The 21,168-nt window shown below is 38.2% G+C and overlaps 1 protein-coding gene across 5 annotated transcripts in view; it reads right to left on the reverse strand.

Moving 5' to 3' along the window:
* CNKSR2 (connector enhancer of kinase suppressor of Ras 2) overlaps positions 1-21,168 on the reverse strand; it is a 334,206-nt gene that overhangs the window by 41,441 nt on the left and 271,597 nt on the right. For all 5 annotated transcript variants that reach the window (XM_036747697.1, XM_036747696.1, XM_036747695.1 and 2 more), the window contains 2 exons: positions 16,213-16,313; positions 10,956-11,499 (listed from right to left, as the gene is read on the reverse strand). In XM_036747697.1, the coding sequence (XP_036603592.1) occupies positions 10,956-11,499; positions 16,213-16,313 (645 nt within the window). The remainder of the gene's footprint in view (positions 1-10,955; positions 11,500-16,212; positions 16,314-21,168) is intronic.

Raw genomic sequence — 21,168 nt, forward strand, 5'->3', positions numbered from 1 at the left:
TGGTAGGATTCAGTGCTTCACAGAGAGCAGGGGATTTCCCCACAGAGGATCTGTAGTGGGTATAGGCAATGCCCCCTACCACTAAGGTTGGATGACTGGTCTATAATTTATGGTCTTAGCAAATTTCCTAGGGGACTGAGAGTTTAAGAGATTTGATTGGGGCGGGGCAGCAAGGTGGTTCAGTGGATAGAGCACCAGTTCTAGAGTCAAAAAGACTTGAGTTCAAGATATGGCCTCAGCCACTTACTAGCTGTGTAACCCTGGGCAAGTCACTTAACTCCTCTTGCCTCCAAAAAGAATTGACTAGGGTCACATAGTTAAGTGTGTGTCACAGGCAGGACCTGAACCCTAGCCATCTTGATGTCAAGGCTGGCTCTCTTATCTACTACACCATGCTGCCTTATACTTATGTAGTAAGTGCTTAATAACTACTGAACTGAACTGAATACGTGACGAAGACAAAAGGACAACAAACACAAACACTTACTGGTCATTTGTTCTCTACTTCAAAAAGCAAAACCAAACCAAACCATCTTTAGACTGTGGAAACATCTTTTCAAAGAATTTTCCTCTTCCATGTCCTTAACTGATAGGTTAACTGACTATTCATGCTCACCAAGTTTTATGTGTGGGACACGTGTACAACCACATGAATTCAAATTGAAAAACATTTCTTTCCATTTCCTATTAACTTTTAAAAACTTGCAAATTCTAACAAATCCTCTCTCCTGTGATTAAAAATGATCAACACTTTTGGAAAGAAGTTGTATAACTCCTCATTTGCATTCATCTTAAGATATTTTTAGAATATCGTCTCCTAGCTTCAAATCCGTAGATGTAAAAAATATATTATAGTTAAGAATATATTCATATGCTGTATATATATTGGGAAATTACTATGGCATAAAAATAAGGAAGCATTAATAACACATTTAAGTCGAATAAATACAAAATGATATTTTTAAAGAAATATCTTCAGTTATAAAAATAAAAGTTTTTTATAAGGCCTTTAAACCATTGACAATGACCTTTCCATGGTTATTGTGTTCTAATAAGGCCTGTGAGGAAACAAAGGAAATATAGAGTAATAGACATCTCAAACACCCAGGAAAAAGAGGACGTGGAAAATACATAAAATAAAAATAGCGCATATGTCACTATTTTTCCTTCTATTTAATTATCTTATTTCTGGTATATAGTATGTAGTACTAGGCAATACCCTTATTCTAGCCTAGAGGAATGCACTGAACTAGACTGGTATAGGGGTATGGGTAGGAAGAGAGAGGAGGCCACAGTGGTGGTGTTTATGTACTTAGTGGGTCCTCTGGAAATATATTAAATTTCATTGGTGCTGGTGGCATGAAATTGATGTTAAATGTAGCTATTTGCCATGTAGCTTTAGTGTCTAGCACACAGTAGGTACTTAAATGTTTGTTGAATGAATGAATATACACTTCAATGAAGTTATCATTGTATAGATACACACATCACTCTGTCTATCCATCTACACTTGAGGTTCATGGACCCCAGATTAAGAACCTTTGTTTTAATGTCTAGGTCTTTGAATACTTGAGGGATTCCAGTTTTGTATACAATCAAATATTACTCTCCACTGTTACAACATAACCAGAACACTTCCTTTTTTGATCATGAATTTTTTCACTGACGTCTTTAGTAACACCTTTTGTGTGCAAGTCATTATTAGTAAGCCACTGAATCTTCCATCAACTATTTCCATTGACTTTTGTTAATTATCTGCAATTTTGATTCTTCAGAGATTGTGATGTGCTCGGATTCATACCTAACAAGCATCGTCAGGAGAATATTAGTGTAAAAAAATATCAGTTTTGTATCAGGAAATAGGTTGGGATCACTGAAAAAGCTGCTCACTTCCTCAAGTGTAATCTGGTCACTGTCTTACGTGTAGTCAATTATGAAATTGATTCAATGTTTTGTTTTGTTTTTTGTTGCTGTTGCAGTATTTATCCAAGATATATCTCTATGGGCTGTTTCTTCCTGTATATTGGTAGGTGGACCTCTTTTTAGTGACTATGGATCTCACCAGTGATGGGATTCAGCCAGTTCCCACCAGTTTGGTAGAACCAGTACCTAATTTTAGGTTGAGTTCCAGGAACCAGTTGGTAGTGAGGGCAGAGCCTCCGCCTGCCATGTCAGCAGTGGGAGCGGTACCTTGGCTTGGTTCCGTGGAGAACCGGTTGTTAATTTATTTGAATTCCATCATTGGATCTCACCGAGGATGCCCTAGAGTTCTGATCTTGAGGCAGTCAAGAAATAAGGATGTTATCTATGACTTTATTATTTCCTTAATCTCTTGTTTGCTGATTGTATAGTGTTGATTACCTAAAATCTCAGAAATTCACAAACCCACATGTGGATATGATTTTATAGTCCAGATTAACATTGCTAACTAAATGCTAAAAAACTAGAAATGGCTAACTAAAAACCATACCATTCGGTATGGTTTACTTAATTCAAGAATTTAGATCTTTGCCCCCCTCATCTTGTCAGGTCACATTCTTCAGACTGGGCTTTTGCTTTCTCTTAAATATTCATTAATTCTTTGACCTCATAGTTACTAGGTAATTCCATCGAAACTGAACATGAAATCATGAAATTTTGAGATTTTGTTTGTCCACAGGAGTCACTAGATTAAGAAAAAAGATAATCACAGATACTGTCTTTGTTTCTCACTTGAGGCAAAGTTGCAGAAGTTATAAGGATGTTCTTGGTGTATGGTTATTATTAATGAGATATAGACAAGTGACTCTGCTAAAGTTAGAAGATTTGAGGAAAACTGGCAAAATTACTATATTGATTTGAGTAAGAATGGCTGATCTTTCCATTGTCCTGACAAGGTAAAACATAATATTGTGGCTGAATTTGAATAGCTCTCCTTCAGAAAATAAACACATCGCATACATTCTTTTCCTAGAATGGAGGAGTGACTTAATTTTGAGCCAGCTACCCAGAATGCTGGTGCTACTCAGCAGCATTTAGAGCCTTTTGAAATGACCCTTTAAATCTGGTTCATTATTTATTTAACACTTCTTTTGAGACTGTGGTGGTAGTAGGACTGCTGGGGATTCACTGAGGTGCAGCTGAACCACTTCAGGCTCCAGTTTTATCACATTTCACAGGCTAAGATGAACCTAGGTAAGGAATAAGATGGAAGATTTCCAAGGGAAACCCAGGGTAATGAGCCAAGTGCTACTAATGGTTTCAGAGCCATCTCCCTTCCTTCCTGAGAGCTAGTATGTCATGGTAGAGAGAGAAAAACTGCCTAAATCTAGATAATCCTGTGGGATCCCATTCCTACATGTGCCTGTGTCCTGCTAAATATCACTTTATTATTCTTGGCCAGATTTTCTTCATCTCTGAAATGGGAATAATGATTTTACATCTCCCTTACAACGAGAAAAGAATGCTTAGAGCCTTCAAGAAAGTATGGAATAAATTGGAATACAAAGACTAGTTATTCTTATTGCTAACATACAAGTTCCATGTGGCCATTTCCATCCAAAGACATGCTAAGCTATTGGAACATTATGCTAAAAACTAAAACCTAAATGTTTTTGACTCAACAATTATTTGTGATTTCAATAGTTTTAAGAGGGAAGGGATAAAATGACAAAGAGCTAGCAACAGAAATAGCAGTTATTTCCTAGGTGGCATGCAAGCGGAGTCAGGTAAGCAATGCTCAGAGGGTCATATAATGTGTCATTCTGCTTTACCATATATCCAGAGACAAAGAGGAAGGGGAACTATGTGCAAAGATAGGTGGAAACAAGCAAACAAGCAAAAACCGCCTCCTTTTCAACCCTTAGAAACTGGTTAATAATGCAAATTTAAAGTTAATTGAAGATACGCTACAAAATCAAGCTGCTAACATTGGTTGTATCTTACCAGAAGAACTGCTAGGCCCAACTTATTTTAAAAATAATGTAAATGCACCTTTTTTTTCCCAAGCTCAGTTCTGTAGAAAATATGCATGGGTGCATGAAGAAAATCTGGCTAAACTATTATAATAAGGATTCTTTCCTTTTTCTCTCTACCTGTTTCCGTCCTTCCTTCCTTCTTCCTTCCTTCCTTCGTACCTTCCTTCTTTCCTTCCTTCCTTCCTTCCTTCCTTCCTTCCTTCCTTCCTTCCTTCTTATTAACACTAACTTCTTAACATTAATGCTTAGCAATTCATATCTCATTTTTGGTTTCTGATAAGTATACGCAAAATTCATATCTGAATTGAAAGACTATACAGAATTGCTCAATAATTAATATAATACTTCACCTTTCTAGTCTTCTCTTAGGTGATTTCTTTATCTGATCAATCTGGATGGTGCTCAATACATTTTAAAAAGGCTAAATCTTTTATAGGAAATACTTCCCCATGAAAAGTAAACGTCTTGCCTTTGTGTTCAAGTTCCCTTGGCTCTTTTCTCTTGCCAATGTCTCAGACTTGTTTTCCTCTCTAAGTCTCATGCCCCTCACTACTATTTCTCCAAAGGCTCTCAGTGATTATCCCCATCCAAATGCTATCTTTCAGCTCTAACCTGAAAAACGATTTCACCTGGTTGTGCTAACACTATGCTCTCAAAAGACAAAAAGTGGTAGGATCTGCCACCAAGCTTGGGAATGACTTTCTCCCCGCCCTGGTTTGGCTGCCTCTTTCTCTTCACAACAATTCCACATTCTTAGAATAACTTCCTACTGCCTACACGCTGAGTTACATCCTCCTCCTTCTCCCAAATTAACCTCACACATTTAGGGATTTGTTAGAGAATTCCCCCAGTGCCCTTAAAATGGCTAGAGTTGGCTAACGTTCATGTAGACTTCTGCCCACTGCAGTGGTATAGTCATCATGCCCTTCTTCATTGTCTGTTGGCCTAGATAATTTAAATGACTAGTACAGGATATTGAGACACTAATTTAACATTGAATTCTGAACTCCTCCAACAGTATAATTCTACACAAAGGACTTTAGGTCATAATTATTTTTTCCCCAGATATATTTTTAAATATAGTTATCTGGGAACATCTCTTATTCCTAGATCATCCATAAATATGCCAGATTTTATCTTGCCAACCTCATTCATTCCTTCTTAGAACTGGCTATTACACAAAGGCAACATGTCTGCAGTTTTCCCAATTGGTTTTCATTTGACCCAAGCTGAAGTTCAGTATGAATTAAAATTAGGCCTATTAACTGGTAATCTTTCCCCCTCTACTGGCTCCATCCTTCTGCTAACAAAGATACACTGAGTTTTTCCCTATCTTTGCCCCTCCCTTTATCCCTTTGTCCCCAAGAGACTTCCCTTGACTCTTCAAACGATCATTCTACATATGTAGTATTTACTCATTGACTCCATTAAAATGGTACAACGGAAAACATATTGGCTTTGTATTAAGACCTGGGTTGAAATATCATTTCTGACACTATTTATATAGGAAGTCAATGTGGTGTAGTGGGAAAAACCTTAATGCTGGGCCAGAAGACCAAAGTTCAAATTCTGCATCAGACATTACTTGTGCGACCTTATGTAAGTCATTAATTTCCCAAGGACTCAGTTTCCTCATCTGCAAAAGAGTGGTCAAATTGGATAGCCTCTGAGGAAGGCTTGGGATCTATATGCCCCTGTGCTCTACCTCCAACCCCACTCCACGGGTCTATGGATATGGTTCTTTCCAAAGTTACCAGGAAACCTTCAATTGCAGGTTTAATGGCCCTTTGTTTTCATCTTCCTTGCCCTTTTGCAGCACTGAATCCATTCTTTACCCCCTTTCTCTCCTAGTAGACATTCTCACCCATTCCACCATCTCATTCTCACCTCTCTGCATTGGAGCAGGACATTTCCTGTGCCTGGAATACACGCGTTTTTCATCTCTGTTGAAATCCTTGTCTTCAATCAATCAATCAACTATTTAATAAAGCATTAATTATCACCTACAAACAGCCAGTTAGGCCCTGTGGACATGGACAACAGTGAAACTATCCCTATTCTCAAGGAACTCAGGTATTACCACTCCTTCCTTAAATTTTCTCATAGTGCTTTGTATTTCTCCTTTAACTTTAAAACATTCTATCTGATATCAGCCTTATTGGTTTCCATATCTCGTTCCCACTATCATATGACATCCTCCTTGACTGCAGGCAATGATCTCTTTTTATCTTTGTAGCCCATATCTAGCACATTTTCTAATACAAAATGACTACTTATTAATCTTAGTTGAATTGAATCAGGCTGCTGAAATGAGGTACATTCTATCTATGCTGGGTAAACAAAAATAATGATAAAGTGAGGGTAGGAATGGGATGCTACCATAATTTCCACAGGAAAAAATCAGTGAGAAGATATGAAAAAAAGCTTTAAAATGTTTAAAATATTATGCGAATAGCATCCAGTGCTAATATAATAGAAATACCTGCTTTTTCAAAGTAGACCTCAGTTGGTTTCCAAAGTGCATGACACAAAGACCATTTCAGTGTGGTGACTGATATTGCCTGGAGTTTGCGCTTGTGTAAGAGAGGCTGCATGATAGAGCAGACAGAAAGCTGCCTTACAGGCAGGAAGACCTGTGTTCACATCATGCCACTCACATGTAGTCCTGCCTTGGTGTGGTACTTGAGCAAGTCAATTAATCTTTTAGTATTGTAGGCACTTCTTTAAGGCTATAAGTTAGAGAGAAATACTGACCTGCATTAAAGAAGAGAGTTCCCTTATCTAGGATTTCCCTATACAATGAAATCACACGTCCAGGTTCTATCTCCTAACCGTATGCATTTATAATGTGTTTCATGTATTCATTCTGTGATTAATCTTGGTAGACAAGAGTTGTTATACTATATGCTTTCAATTAATTGAAGTATTATGAACAGATATATCCTTATAAGCTCCTGTTGAAACTAACTTGGATCAAACTTTATTGCTTTTCTTCCCCAGTGATGGTATGATACAGGCTGATTAGATAAGTTCTTCCACCAAAAGGCAGGGGGGTAATGGGGTATGGAGATACAGATGGGAAGAGTAAGATATGAATATCCATCAGTACAGACTCTGACTCCATCTTTGTGTTTAACCTAATCTGACCTACTCATGGTTGGAGTATTAAAAGGCAACTTCTGTTTGCTCAGCCCAACTTAGAGGACTCAGCTCCCTTTGTCTATGTAATTATAAAACTGTACAGCCTCTTACATCTGTGGGTGAACCAGAACTAGTTGGTGGTCTGAGCCAAGCCATATTGATAACACAAGATTCAGAAACACATTCGTGAGGCTCTCAGGACAGGCAAGCAGACACTCAGGATGGGAGAGAGGTAGGGGTATACATGCCTTCTTGTATCTTTATTGTACAAGTATGTCCATTTGGTTTGTATATTATTCAATAAATCTAGAAGTTATCTTAAGGTGGATATGATTATGTGTTTTCTCCTCAAGTTCCCAAACCTGACTACTATATGGTGATATATACCCAAACACTAAATGAGTCTTTTCAGAGCCCAAAATAATAACTGCTCACCTCTGTCTGTTTAGCATCACCCATTTCAAACCAATATCAATTCATCTACAGCAAATTACAACTAGACTTGGAGCTGAACACCTCAATTTTAAAAGAAGATATAAAGTACCTCTGTAATTTATTAGAACACAGAATTGAAGACCAAAATCATGCAAAGCAACATATACACAGGCCATTTAGCATTTTAACACAACTGGAATATACTCTGGATTGTGGATTTGGGGAATTGTGTTTTGACAAGCTTCATAAACAAGTACAACCCTTTTATTGCCATCACAGCCTGTTCAGTTTAGAAGACTCTGCCAAGTTTCCTACTTTTAATGTCTTAACTGAATTCAGGAAAACATTTTGAAATGGAGGAATTAAATCTATTCTCTGTATGGGTCTATATCTGATTGATAAAAATTCACTGTTGTGGGTCAATTCAAACAGGACAGAGGCAGCATATTATTAGGATGTGTTGGCTGTCCACCTACATGCTCAGAATTATTACTGTAGAACCTAGGAGGAAATATAAGAGATGGGGCCTGACAGGCATAATTTCTATCTTGTTTTCAACTATAGGCAAGAACCTTTTTATAGACATGAGGCTGTTTGAATAAATGATCTAGGTGGTAGTGTCTTCTTGACAGCTTAATAAAAATGAGAACAACAATAAAACTAGCTAACATTTACATAGCATTTAAGTTTATAAAGAGCTTTAAAATCATTACCTCATTTGAGCCTCACAACAACCCTGTGAGTTAGGTACTATAATTATCACCATTTCATGGATAGGGAAACTGAGGCCTAGAGAGGTTAAACAACTTGCCCAAGGCCACGCAGCATCTCGTAAGCATCTGAGGCAGGATTCAAAGTCAGGCCTTCCTGACACCGAATCTAGAACTCTATCGTATTATAGTGTTCAGCTGCCTCTATAAACGGGTACAGCACGCTGTAACTAAATTCAGGAGGTCACTTTTGGATCACTGGCTATTACATTTCTATTTCCCATTCCTCAAATGACACATATATATGTATATATGTATACACAGTCTCTAAAGAAGAGAAGTAACATGGCAAAAGGAAGGTAAACACATATTCTACCATTTGGCAAGTCTTTGAAATGAATTTCAGTCAGGAGGAGTTTGGAGCTACCCTGAGATAGCAGCTAGTAACTTCCATAGAAATGTATACGTTGTCCATCAGTCTGTGCCTGGGGGATAGTGAATGGCAGAGAAGAAGGGATGTCCAAGCAATTCTATTGAACCATACTCCCCATTAGTAAGGAACATATGAAAAGACACGGACTGTTCCACATAATTTAATCACAAAGAGAAAATGTACAGCATGAAACCAACCAATATGCTTTACATGACCAGCCTGTTGTATTACACTGCAAAAAGGGGGAGAGAGAGTTGTGCTAAATGATGTGGCTGCATCAGCAGCCCACTCAACTCATGTGGGAACTTGCAAAATTGACCCGCAAGAGGCATCTATATTATCGTAAAATAAAGGCACTCCACCAGAAAACACCATAGATCACTAAATAGTTGACAAAAGAAAAGCCAAAAGCAGCAGAAAGAGACTGGGAACAGTTGAAGGGACTCATGGAAGGGTAAACCTGGCTACTTTGGAAAATGTTCAACCGAAGGGCTGGTAAAATAGAACAAAAATACATCCCACTATTTCTTTCTTTCTGCTTCATCTTCTCAGCCTGACATGTTGCATGGGCAAGGGATTATTAGATGCCTAGCCTAAAAGATCGTTTAGTCTTCAAAGACTTCTTAGCTGTATTAGTAATGATGACATAATTTCTGGACAAAATTCAGTTCAATTTTCCATGCCTGGTTTTTAATGCCACTTAAAATTTATAAGAACCTAATGAAAAAAATCCACTTCATGAAAAACAAACAAGAAACTCCAAGCAATACAACAACAGCTGCTTGGCACCCTGAATGAAATTGAAAGAGCCAAAAGGGACCTTCTAATTCCTTGTTTAGTATATTTTAAGGTATCTAAGATAATTTTTACAATAATTTTTAACATTAAAATTTATCTGATGTTTTATTTCTGCCTCTAGGTGCCTTGTGCATGCCTCCCCACCAGTCTTCCTAAATAGCTTTGGACTGTAATCCTATGTCTATGGAGAGTTAAGCAAGTAGGAAGGGGAGTGATGACAGAAGAACAATCTTCTTTGCGCACAGTGGAAACTACCATGATGCTACTTTGGGGGAGAGTCACCTTATAGGAAACCTTTGCTATCTGGATTCTTATTATGTGTGACTGTTATGCTTTAGGTAATGTGAGCTAATCCAGTCTATATTCATACTAAGAACCCCATGAAAATGGGGATTGACGATTTTTGCAGATCAGCTTCCAAACAAACCCTACAGTATTATTTAAAATAAGTTAAACTTGAAATGTGCTAAGTAGAAAACAACTGACCTATCAGTAGACATTGGCTTTGAGTCACAGTTATTTTTCTAGCAGGGGCAATAGTTATGTGCTGAATTAGTCCACTGTCCTTTCTTCAAGTGTAAGTGAGAATTCCACACTTGCAAGTTGGGCAACTGAGGTTAAGGGTATGGCCTATGAAATATACATCCACCCACTAGTAGCAAAGCTACCTGGCTCTTTGGGGTGCCAAATACTTGGTTGTGTCTTCATTAGGCCAATTCAACTGGTTTTTATGTGAAAAGTGTTATTTCACACCATGAGAGCAATCTGCAAAGTATATTTACATTCACTGGGCTATAAACATCATGAGGGCAGGAACCATGTTTTATCTAAACTTTGTATCTATCCCAGTACCTAGATTAGTATTCTGCACAGAGTAATCATATGAAAAATGTTTGTGGCATAAAGAATAGGAAGGGACTATGGGTAGGATGGTTACCAAATATACATATAGATTAGATAGATGGATATAGATCTCGACAGTTCATAGGAATATTATAGGGAAAATTTTCTGTAACAAAATTGTCTCTGGTATTTTTCCTCTCAAATTCTCCAAGAGAGAGAATTGCAGTGGTAAATAAAACATCCTTAACTTCTTCAGTTGAAGCTATTCTTATTCTACCTTTAAAGGATTTATAATGTCTTAAAACTACGGGCTAAAGGGATAATGTACACATGTGGGAGCCAAAACGAATGGGTGAAGAAATAAGAAATTCAAGTGGCCCTTCTTAGAAGCAACACTAGCAGATAGGAAAAAGAATTATTTGCTGTAACTGTTGATTTTGGGGATTGAAGCTACATTTCTCTTCATTTCCCTCAGATTACTGAAATACTGAAAGCAGGCCACCAAAGAATACCTAATCACTTATACGATGAGAGCCAATATTTTAAGGAAAAAAAGGAAAAGAAATTCTATTAAAACAAGCTTTTGGAAAGGTTAAGACTTTTAATATAAAAGATAAGCAACTGAACAAATATACTTACTTTTGTCCCCTATGTTTTCTCCTGCGGCTTCCCCTTCTTCGTCCTCCTCCTCTTCGTCCTCCTCCACCTCGGTCTGCTGCGCATCCTCGGGTTGGTCGCACACGCTGATCGGGGCGTTCAGGCAGCAGTGACTGAACCCGCTATCTCGGGGGAGAGTAAAACTGCGAGGCTTGCCCCCATTGCCATTCAACACCTGCATTCGCTCTCCCTCCAAGGGATATGGCCCATAGTGATCTTGCAGGTGGCATTTTTGAGTTGGGAGGGTCGACTGCCGTCTGTGCTCTGGGGAGATGACCGCTGAGTCAGAGAATACCGAGTCCTCCAGAGGGAGAGTCTGAAGGTAGTGCAATCCTGAGCTGGTCAGGGGCGTCTCGATTAAATCCTGCCAGGACCTTCTCTGGCTGGCCGTCTTGCGGATGGGGGAGGCCGCGCTGCTCCCAACCACTTCTTGGCGGAATTCTTCATGAGAGGACTGTGACTGAGAGGTCTCTGTAGAAGACAGCCGACTGTGTTTGGGTTCCACGTATGGACTGGCACAGCTCATCTGTGGAAGGATTGCATTTTGATCAGTTTCCATAATGAACACCATTCTACCATTGCAGAAAATACGCTTGGTGATCACCAGACAATAGAACTGATGTATTTGAGTGGACGAGCTTGTTAGCAAGCTTAATAACTACTGGGGTTTTCTGAAACCTGAACATTTTTCTGCTTGTACTTGGCTTCCCTTTCCATATCTGTGATCCAGGGAGCCAACCTTTCTGCTGTTCCTTGAACACGGCACTCCATTTCTTCTCTCTGTCCCTTTATTGTTGCCCTCACCTCTCTCCTGGTTTCCCTCAAAACTTAGCTTAAATCTTGCCTTTGCAGGTAGCCTTTCCTGATCCCCACTTTCCCCTACTACTAGGGTCTTCTCTATGCACTTAGAATGGATAAATGTTGCATGTGCAATTATTTGAGTGTTGTCTCCTCTATTCGAATATAAGCTCTTTGAGGGCAAAGACTGGGTTACAGAAGTGTCCTCTTTGTGTTCCTACTACTTAGCACAGTGCCTGGTACATAATAAATGCTTGTTGACTGACTAGCATTCAAGTTGCACTGTGATCAACGTGGATAGGGAAGCATTAAAATGAAATCGTGGCAGGTTTTCAACTTTTTAGAAAAGAGAAAAGTATTAAATGGAAAAACTGACAGTAACAAATTACAAAGTTAAACATTTAAATTGCCTACATTAAAAGAAAAAAAGTTTACAGATAAAGCTGAAAAATTAAATAAAAAACTTTCTTGAGTACTTTTAAGTAGCATTTAAGGCTCACTTGTGAACCCTACTGTTTATAATTATAAAGAAAATATTATAACATTTATTAAAATTATTGACTCGGTTATCCCAAATGCCACATATTTAAAAGAAAATCTGGAGCCCACAAATGCTAATCAATGCAAAGCCCCTGTTTAAAAACTTTATCCAACCTGGGGAAAAGAAGCCTAAAATGTAATAGAACATTCTGTTCCTCTATTTGCAAATTTCTTTTTTTACAGACCCTGCAGAAGAGTCCTCACATTAAATGTGTTTTCCAGGGAAAGAAAGCATTGACAAAGGTACTTCTTAATGGATGTTGCATCTAGCATATGTTTAGATACATGAACACTGCAGATAAATCCAATCTTTTTGTTACCGGAAAAAAATTGGGGATTTACAAGTGACAGCACAGTTCCCTAGTGGGAAAATCTAACTCTGAAGTTGAGTTTGGTGTAAGCTCCCCAGTTGTTATCAAAACCTGATTTGATATGGTTGGTTACCTGCTTTAAAACGTTCATTTTTCTAGGTCAACTTAGTCATTTTTGCTGTAATTAAGGCCAGGGCTGACTGTGTGGAGGAATTCCTGGCCCAGTGGAGTTCTCAGAGTGCTTTGTTTTCCTCTAGCTAGAGTTAGTGTTAGATGGGGAAGGAGATAGCACTGGACATTTTCTCCAAGAAGCAGGTATTTGCTTTCCCTGATGATAAATCATAATACACATCATTGGCTTCCTAAATTTTAGGTTTTATTGTATTCAGTGAGCCATTTTAACAAGCCTGGAGTTGGTCCCTCTCCTCTTCTTTTGAAATAATAGTTTGAAATACCTTGAAATAATAGTTCTTGAATAGCATTATATTATGCAAAGGAGGGAGAAATAGAATTAGTTGTATCCTGCCATTCAATTCATTATTTTATAACTGACAGCAGTGTCTGTCATTGTGCGATCTTAGCCAACTCTAATAATTAATGAAGTATATTTTCATAGGAATGAGAGGAAATCAACCCATCAAGTCAGGTCAGCAAGCATTTAAGTGCCTTCTATGTGCCAGGTCCTTTGCTAAGCTCTGATATAGTGTTAAGTATGTTTATTAAATCACAATTTTCCTTCTACTTGGTAGAAGTCTCAGCTGCTCATCTTTTTCAGCACCTCCCTTTTTAGAAAGTCTCCAGGGGTAGTGCCAAGGTTCCACTGGGTAGGCCAATGCTGCCAGGTTAATTTAATTACTGTGCTGATTTCCTCTGTAGAGGACTACATCTCAATGATGGAGCGAATGGATCTTTATGGTTAAATAAGGTACTGTTTGAAAACAGAAAATAACGATTAGCCAATTCATTAAACATATCTAGATAGTAGTTCATTTGTTAGTGTAAGTAAGATCCTGATTGGTTCATGAAGATTGTCATTACAAATTTAATAATATATAATTCACACGCACTTGGAAATTTGAGCATATATCCTGATTTGATTTATATGCAAAATGGTAGAAATCTATGTATAGTTGATAAAAAGGCTCCAGAGAATAGCCCATGAAACACTTTTCCCTCCTATCAGTAGAATGGTGGGGATTATAGAAGCAGAGCGTTGCGTGCACAATCAAACAAGGCTGTTTTCTCAGTAGGTTTTGCTTAGCTGCTTTTTCCTTGTTAAAAGGTGATTATATTGGGAAATAATCATGGTACAAATGGCAAAATATATCAATATATATTTTTTTAATTTTAGGAGGACCAGCAAGAGATGGGCAGCCTGAGAGCTACATTGGTGTTCAAAAAAATATTAAACTAAAGAATTCTTGAAGGACTTCTACTCTGTTGTGTGGATTTTTTTGATAGGAAGTCTCCCAGAAGATCTCAAAGTGGGTTATAACACCCCCTAGTGGGCACTGAAATGATCCAGAGGGGCAGTAGTAGCCTTGCGTGCAATTGGGGGGCATTGAATAAAGATAAGGGGGCAGGAAAGAAGAGTTAAAGTCCTAGTGATTACATCCAAATCCAAATAAACACACAAAATGCAAATTATAACCAGTCAGTGGTCAAGTCCACCAAGAGGTCTTAATAAGCAAGTGTTGGCACGTGAGCAAGTCGAGCATTGTGGGGAAGTCCACCATGCATTGGCAGGAATATGTGCATGTAGTGACTTGTTTACAATACAATACTATACAGTTACTTGACCCAATATTGCATCATCAAAATTTCAATGCAGGAAAACCCACAAATTTACAATAAATTATTAAATTTAAGAGGTATCATTCAAAAATACTTTCTGAAATGACACAAATTTAAAAAAAAATTAAAACGTTAAAGAAAACAGATTTCCAGGGGAGCACTGAGTGATTTTTCTTTTGAAAAGTGGGTGGTAGGCCAAATAAGTTTGGGAACCTCTGGTCTAGGGAAAGACATGAGTAAGAATTATATCGTATGAGAGAGCATGGACGGAGTATAGTCTGCAATACTTCTCATCTAGCAAGAATTTATCAATTGATTGGTTTGGGATCCCAGGTTAATTGAAGAAGTATTCCTTATTGAAATACAATACTAATTGTATTAAATTAAGGAGCCTTAATGAGTAAGTGGTAACTATGACTGATCATTCCTTGTTCATGGTATATATTATAAAGATTATGGTATTTGTGGTAACTATGAGTCAAGAATTCTAATAATCAAACATATGATTTTCCTTAGTTTATGATTATAAAGATATTTTGACCAAGACCTGTAAAGTGAACCTTAAATGCTAGTTAGAATTATTTCAATATTCAGAGTTATGATATGATGCATCCTGCCACTTAATTCACACCCTTGTCTGTCGTGTGAGCTTAGCCAGCTGTAATAATTAATTTATGGGATATATTTTCATAGGAATGAGAGGAAATCACCCCTCAAGTCAAATCAGCAAGCATTTATTACTTTTGTATTTTTATTTAATCTTCCGGCACATCAATTTCTTCATCTAAGGGAACAAGCAGACTAGATGATTTCAAAGGTTGCTTCTGTGTGATTCTATATGTTTTTTATGTTTAATTTCTTATCAGTAGATACATATAATGTCTGTATCAAATATGTATTATGTCTGATCCAGGCTTCAATTTGATGTGTATGTTATCATATTGTTTTGAATGCTTCCAAATCTAAGGAAGTGCTTGGTTTATTGCTTTACAGAATTTATTTGGCCTCATGATATTTGCTTCACAGTTGTGAGTACATATATACAAATTCCGAAGATACATTTAAATCTTTTTTTAATGAAAATTTTCGAGGATGGAAGCACATTGAAATACTGCAAATCTACAACCGAACTTCTGTTATTCTGTTATATTCAGCCTGGATGTCTCACAAACATGTTTGAAATACAAAATACATGCAAACACTTGTAAGGAAAACTATTTTTAAAAAAGGTATTTTTACCTTGTGTATTTCCTTTTTAATGACTCCCAGAAATATATTTTTTTACCTGATATTTCTGCATTTCTTAAAATCCAGCACCATGCTAGCAATTTTTCTTCATAAGCATGACCATCTTTTTGGACCATCCTCCTCCTAGCATCGAAATTTCACACCTTGGAGTCACTTCTGAGCTCTCCCTCTCCTTTCCACCCCCCCCCCCATATTCGATTAGTTGCTAAATCCTCTTAATTCTGGGTGTGCAGCATCTTTACACTTCATCCTTTTCTCTCTATTCATGCAGCCACCAACTTAACTCAAATCTTCATCACCATCACCTGGACTGTGGGAGTAGCCTGGTAAATGCATTGTATTAGTTGTTTGATAGTGCCTCTTCTTTGAACTCTTGGTTTTAGAGCTTAACTTTCTTTTTCTCTGAGGATACTAAACTCTGACTCTGTTTTTCAGTCATCATAGTCATTATCATCACCACCATCATCATCATTATCTTTTGACTTGAAGGATTTCAGATTAATGCAGCTCCTATTACACAGAAAAGCAAATTTCTGCAGTTCACTTACTGAAGGAGGTCTTGGATATGTATCATATGGGGGTGGGGGACTGTCTTGTTTGGGTGTCGAGGGAGTGTCTGCTTCTTCCTTGTCACTCTCACTCCAATAATCTAAAAAATCACACAGATAGACAATTAGGATATAGAAAAAAAACCTTTCAGGTAAAACTTTTAAGAGGTACACTCTTATTTGAATATAACAAATGGAAGGGTCATATCAAAAAGCTATTTCCTTTTGACAGTCAGTTCATGGTGACTCTTTTCTCAAAGAGAGTAACTGTCTGTCCCCGTGGTTCTGGGGAGTACCGCAGAGCCCATGCTGAAGTTTATTTTAGGGTAGCCTAGGTTCCAAGCTGAGGCATTTCACATCTTGATGAATCAGGTCACTGGATATTATTTTTTTTCAGTTATACCATTCTACCATAAAAATGGAGTGATTACAGACGAACATGCTGCATATGCACACACATGCTGGAGATATTCATACAGAGAGCTCAAAAAAAATAACAATGCTGAAAATTCCTTTCACTGCCTTCAATGGACTGGTTATCTAACCAACCCTGTTTCCAGAGTCATGCTGACATCAGTCGCCATGACACCATACTCCCACCTCTATTTTGAAACACACGGCAATCACTGATACTTGCCAAATGAAAAAGGGCAAATCTGCCGGTGTGGGCTGGAAGTTCCAGACTTCCAGAATTCTGTTAAAAGGAAAAAAAATGTAAGCTGGTAGACAAAGTGACTTCGCAGATCCTGTATTTTTTTTTGTGGTGGTGGTGGGCAACCCTGAGAGATACATTAAGATTAAGCCAAAAGTAGCAGAATAGATACATAACTGAATGTTTCATGAATATCTGACTCCCAATCCCCACCTCCCCAACCAATGCACAGTGTAGGAAAACCCAGTAATTTTATCCAACCAATGGATTTGGTAGGGCAGAGGAGAAGATAGGGTTTCTTTCCTTTCTTGCTTCCTTCTTTTCTTTCTCTCTCTCTCTCTCTCTCTCTCTCTGTCTCTCTCTCCCTCCCTCCCTTCTTCCCTCCCCTCCCTCCCTCCCTTCTTTCTTCCTTCCTTCCTTCCTCCCTTTCTTTCTTTCTTTCTTTCTTTCTTTCTTTCTTTCTTTCTTTCTTTCTTTCTTTCTTTCTTTCTCCCTTCCTTCCTTCCTTCCTTCCTCTGTATCTCCCTGATAGATCTCAATTTATCACTGGACAGATAATATGCAAGAACTCTTGTCCACATTAGACATTCCACTTCTATCACCAGATCCTCTTATTAGCTTTCTTTATGCTCTGTTTAAGCAAGAACAAGAATTTGTACTTAACAGAATTTTGAATCTTTGATGCTTTTCTCTACCTTACTCATATCCAGTCAGTTCTCAAGCCTTTAACTTGAAAAACATGCATGTTCACATATGTACCCTCATCCATAGTCCCACCGCCATGATCCTAGTACAGGCTCTTATTACCATTTTCCAAGACTATTGAAATAGTCTTCTAGCTAGCTTTCTACTTCCTCTTTGTTCTGCAACCCACCCTTCATACTGCTTCCAGAATACTCTTTTTGCATAGATTTTGTCTGCTTATTTCTTTACTCAGCAATCTTCAGTGACTCTTTACTGCCCGCCAAATACAGCTCAAAGTCCTTTGCCAGTCATTCAAGGCATTGTACAATTCAGTTCAATGCAACAGACATTTATTAAGTGTCTAATTTGTGTAAGGGAAGCTAGGTGGCACCGTGGATAGAGCACTAGACTTGGGATCAGGAAGACTTATCTTCCCAAGTTCGAATCTGGCCTCAGACACTTACTATCCGTGTGACCCTGGGAAAGTCACTCAACCCTGTTTGCCTCAGTTCCTCATCTGTAAAAAATGATCTGGAGAAGGAAGTGGCAAACCACTCTAGAATCTTTGCCAAGAAAGCCCTAAAATGGGTCACAAAGAGTCAGACACAACTGAAATGACTCAACAACAATAACAACAAAGTGTATAAGGCGCTGTCCTTGGTGCTTAGGGCACTGAGAAAAATTAAATAGTCCCCACCTTCAAGGAGCCTAATCTCCTGTCTTTCCATATTTTCCCTACAGCCAAACTGGGCTACCCCTGACCTCTAAAGGCAACCTGTATTTTTCAGCCACTCCTGCTTTTCCCTATGCCTAAAATGCTCTCCCTTTTCCTCTTTTATGGAATTCCTGTCCATCCCAGTTCAAATGCTGAATCCTACACACACACACACACACACACACACACACACACACACGTCCTTCTTGATTTCTTGATGAAGTCCTTCCTCTGTTGACCTTACATAGTACTTTGTTCTGTACTTCTCCAATTCCCCTAACAAGAATGTAAGCTTTAGGAAGGCAGGGGAGAGTGTGTTAACCAAACTTTCTGTCTCCTTTACCTAGCTAAGAGATGACACATAGTATCTTTTTGATGGGTTTTTGCTGAATGACTCAATTTGCATCAATCCCTGAAATCTAAAAGGTGTGTCTTATTTTGCATCAAGATGGCGAGAAGATCCTTATGATGTGGATTACCTATTAGTTTCCAATTCTCTCTCCTCATACTGAGACTCTCTAGCGAAAGTGAACAAAAATGGCTTAGCATTGGAGATATCCATGAGGTTACAGTGCCACTCCAAGGTTCAGGGAGAAAAGAAATATCTAGGACCAAAATATCTAGGCTGGGGAAATGTCTGCCACTACGGTAACAGTTTCCTGCAAATAAAATAGAACCAAGTGTTTAGGTTTATCTAATATTTCATGTCTGGCTTCTCAGTCAGATCAGCTTGTCACTGAGGCTAGTCTAAAAGCATCCTATAGAACATGAGCTAACACCAAATTGCCCATAAATGAGCCAAAGCAATCAGCCAGCACTTATGACGTCTTCTCTATCTGTTCCCTGGTGGGCCACCCAGACAGTCTGGTTTAGGTCCTACAAAGGAAATTTCTGGCAGCTGACTAGGCTGACACAATTAAGGGTGAATTTTGACATATGGAGTTAAAGTAAATTTCTGAGGGCCTGGAATTTTCACGGGGAAGTCATTCTAAGGCCCTTGCCACTCTGAACTGAAGGCCCCGGAAGCTTCCCTTTATGTTCTCCAAGGTCCAGCCAAACTAGCTTTCTTACTGTTCCTCATACACAACACTGTCTTTCATATTCACACCCTTTTGCAGTGGTTTTCTTCCACTTGTGACACTACACCTTTCTCCTCTTCCCCTTTAAGAATCCTTAATTTCCACAATAAAATCAGCTCAAATGCCACCTTATACTTAAAGCCTTTCCTTATCTCTTCCCCAACTACTAATGCTTTTCTTTCCCCAAACACTGTACATCTATCTTGTGTATTTCTCTATAGGTTTATGCTGTCTTCTCCAATAGAGTATAAGCTCTTTGAGGGCAGAATATTTTTTCATTTTTTTGCTTTAGTATCTTCTGCACCCAGCAGTGTACCTGACACATGGGAAGTCTTTTCTTTTTCGTTCTTTTTGAGCATTTGGGGTTAAGTGACTTGCTCAGGGTCACAGTAAGTGTCCAAGGCCGGATTTGAAATCAGGTCTTCCTGACTCCAGGGCTAGCACTCTATCTACTGTGTCACCTAGCTGCCCTGACAGTGCTTTTTAAAAAATAAATGCTTGCTTTAGCAGTGATCCATTTGCCCAGAATTCTCCCCCACTATCCCCAGAACAAAGGTAGGTCTCTTTCCAAAGTCTATGGAGCTGCTGGTGTTATGAATTTCAGTATGTTTTGCATTTTATAGCCTTAACATAGTCTGAAACATCATACTGTGAGAAAGAGGACAAAACAAAGTGGATATAATTGAAGAGAAAAGACGGGGCTCATTGAAACACTTCTACCTGGCGCTCAGCTCAGAGGAAGTGACTGGGCTGAAGCTGTAGCCGGAAACCGCCAACGTATTCATATGTTTACATTGTTGCTTCACAGTCAGTTCCTGTTACTGTTTTCCCTTCAAACTTCTCTTCTTCCCACAAATTTACATCTTTCCTGAAGCCAATATCTGCATATAGAAAGCTGTTTCCATAACAGGATGAACAAAAAGGCTTCTCTAAAACCTCATGATACCTTTTCCATTATAGTGGGTATTTGGGCAAATATCTTTCAAATCTCTGAGCTTTGAGGAAACTATTTCTCCACAGCTAGACTGTGCCCATCTTAGCGTAGCATATGATGCCATCTTTCTTTTCTTTTCTTTTTTTGGGGATGGAAGGAGGGACCATTTTTTCATACCACCTATCTAGAGTTTCTTAGATTTCCCAGAAAAAAGATTAAATACTAGGAAAAATACCTTCTTTTTCTTACTATAAGCTCTGCATGTGAGATAAATGGCAGAGTCCAGGAATGACACCACAGAGAAAAGTAGTCATGTTTCTTACCACAACTCAATTTCTAATTGGTTATGCCAAAACGTAAGGGTACTCAAAATTTAAACTACATTGTTTTGAACTCTATTGTTTCATCGTACATACAAGTTAGTATTTTTTTCTTATTATTGAGCATAAATCTAAATAAAAACAGTGAGTTTTAAGTCCTTCCTTGCTTGTTGTGGCCCTCAAAATACAAGATTTAATCAAGAACTAACCATGGTGAACATTACAATAAAGGAAACAGCAAATTTCTGTTCACCTTCTGGTTTTATTACAGCAGGAAGCATTTTCCCAAAGACCACTATTTATTATTAAAAAAAAACCCAACAACTACAAAAATGACAACATGTTGCATTCACTTAAGAATGATGGAAACTTTATAAAATTGTGTAAATACCTGAAAAAGAAGTATTAACAAAAATGGACTTTAAATTGAATAAATGATTAATAAATCATTAGCTTATTGGTTATTGTGGCCCATCTTTCCTTCTAGAGGACAAGAATTGATTAAGAGACTTAATTTTTTTATGCCTCTCAGGTAAAGAGGTGAACTTTAGCAAGTCAGTGTGATACTTCTC

The sequence above is a fragment of the Trichosurus vulpecula genome, chromosome 2, assembly GCF_011100635.1.
Source record: "Trichosurus vulpecula isolate mTriVul1 chromosome 2, mTriVul1.pri, whole genome shotgun sequence".
Lineage (NCBI taxonomy): Eukaryota > Metazoa > Chordata > Mammalia > Diprotodontia > Phalangeridae > Trichosurus > Trichosurus vulpecula.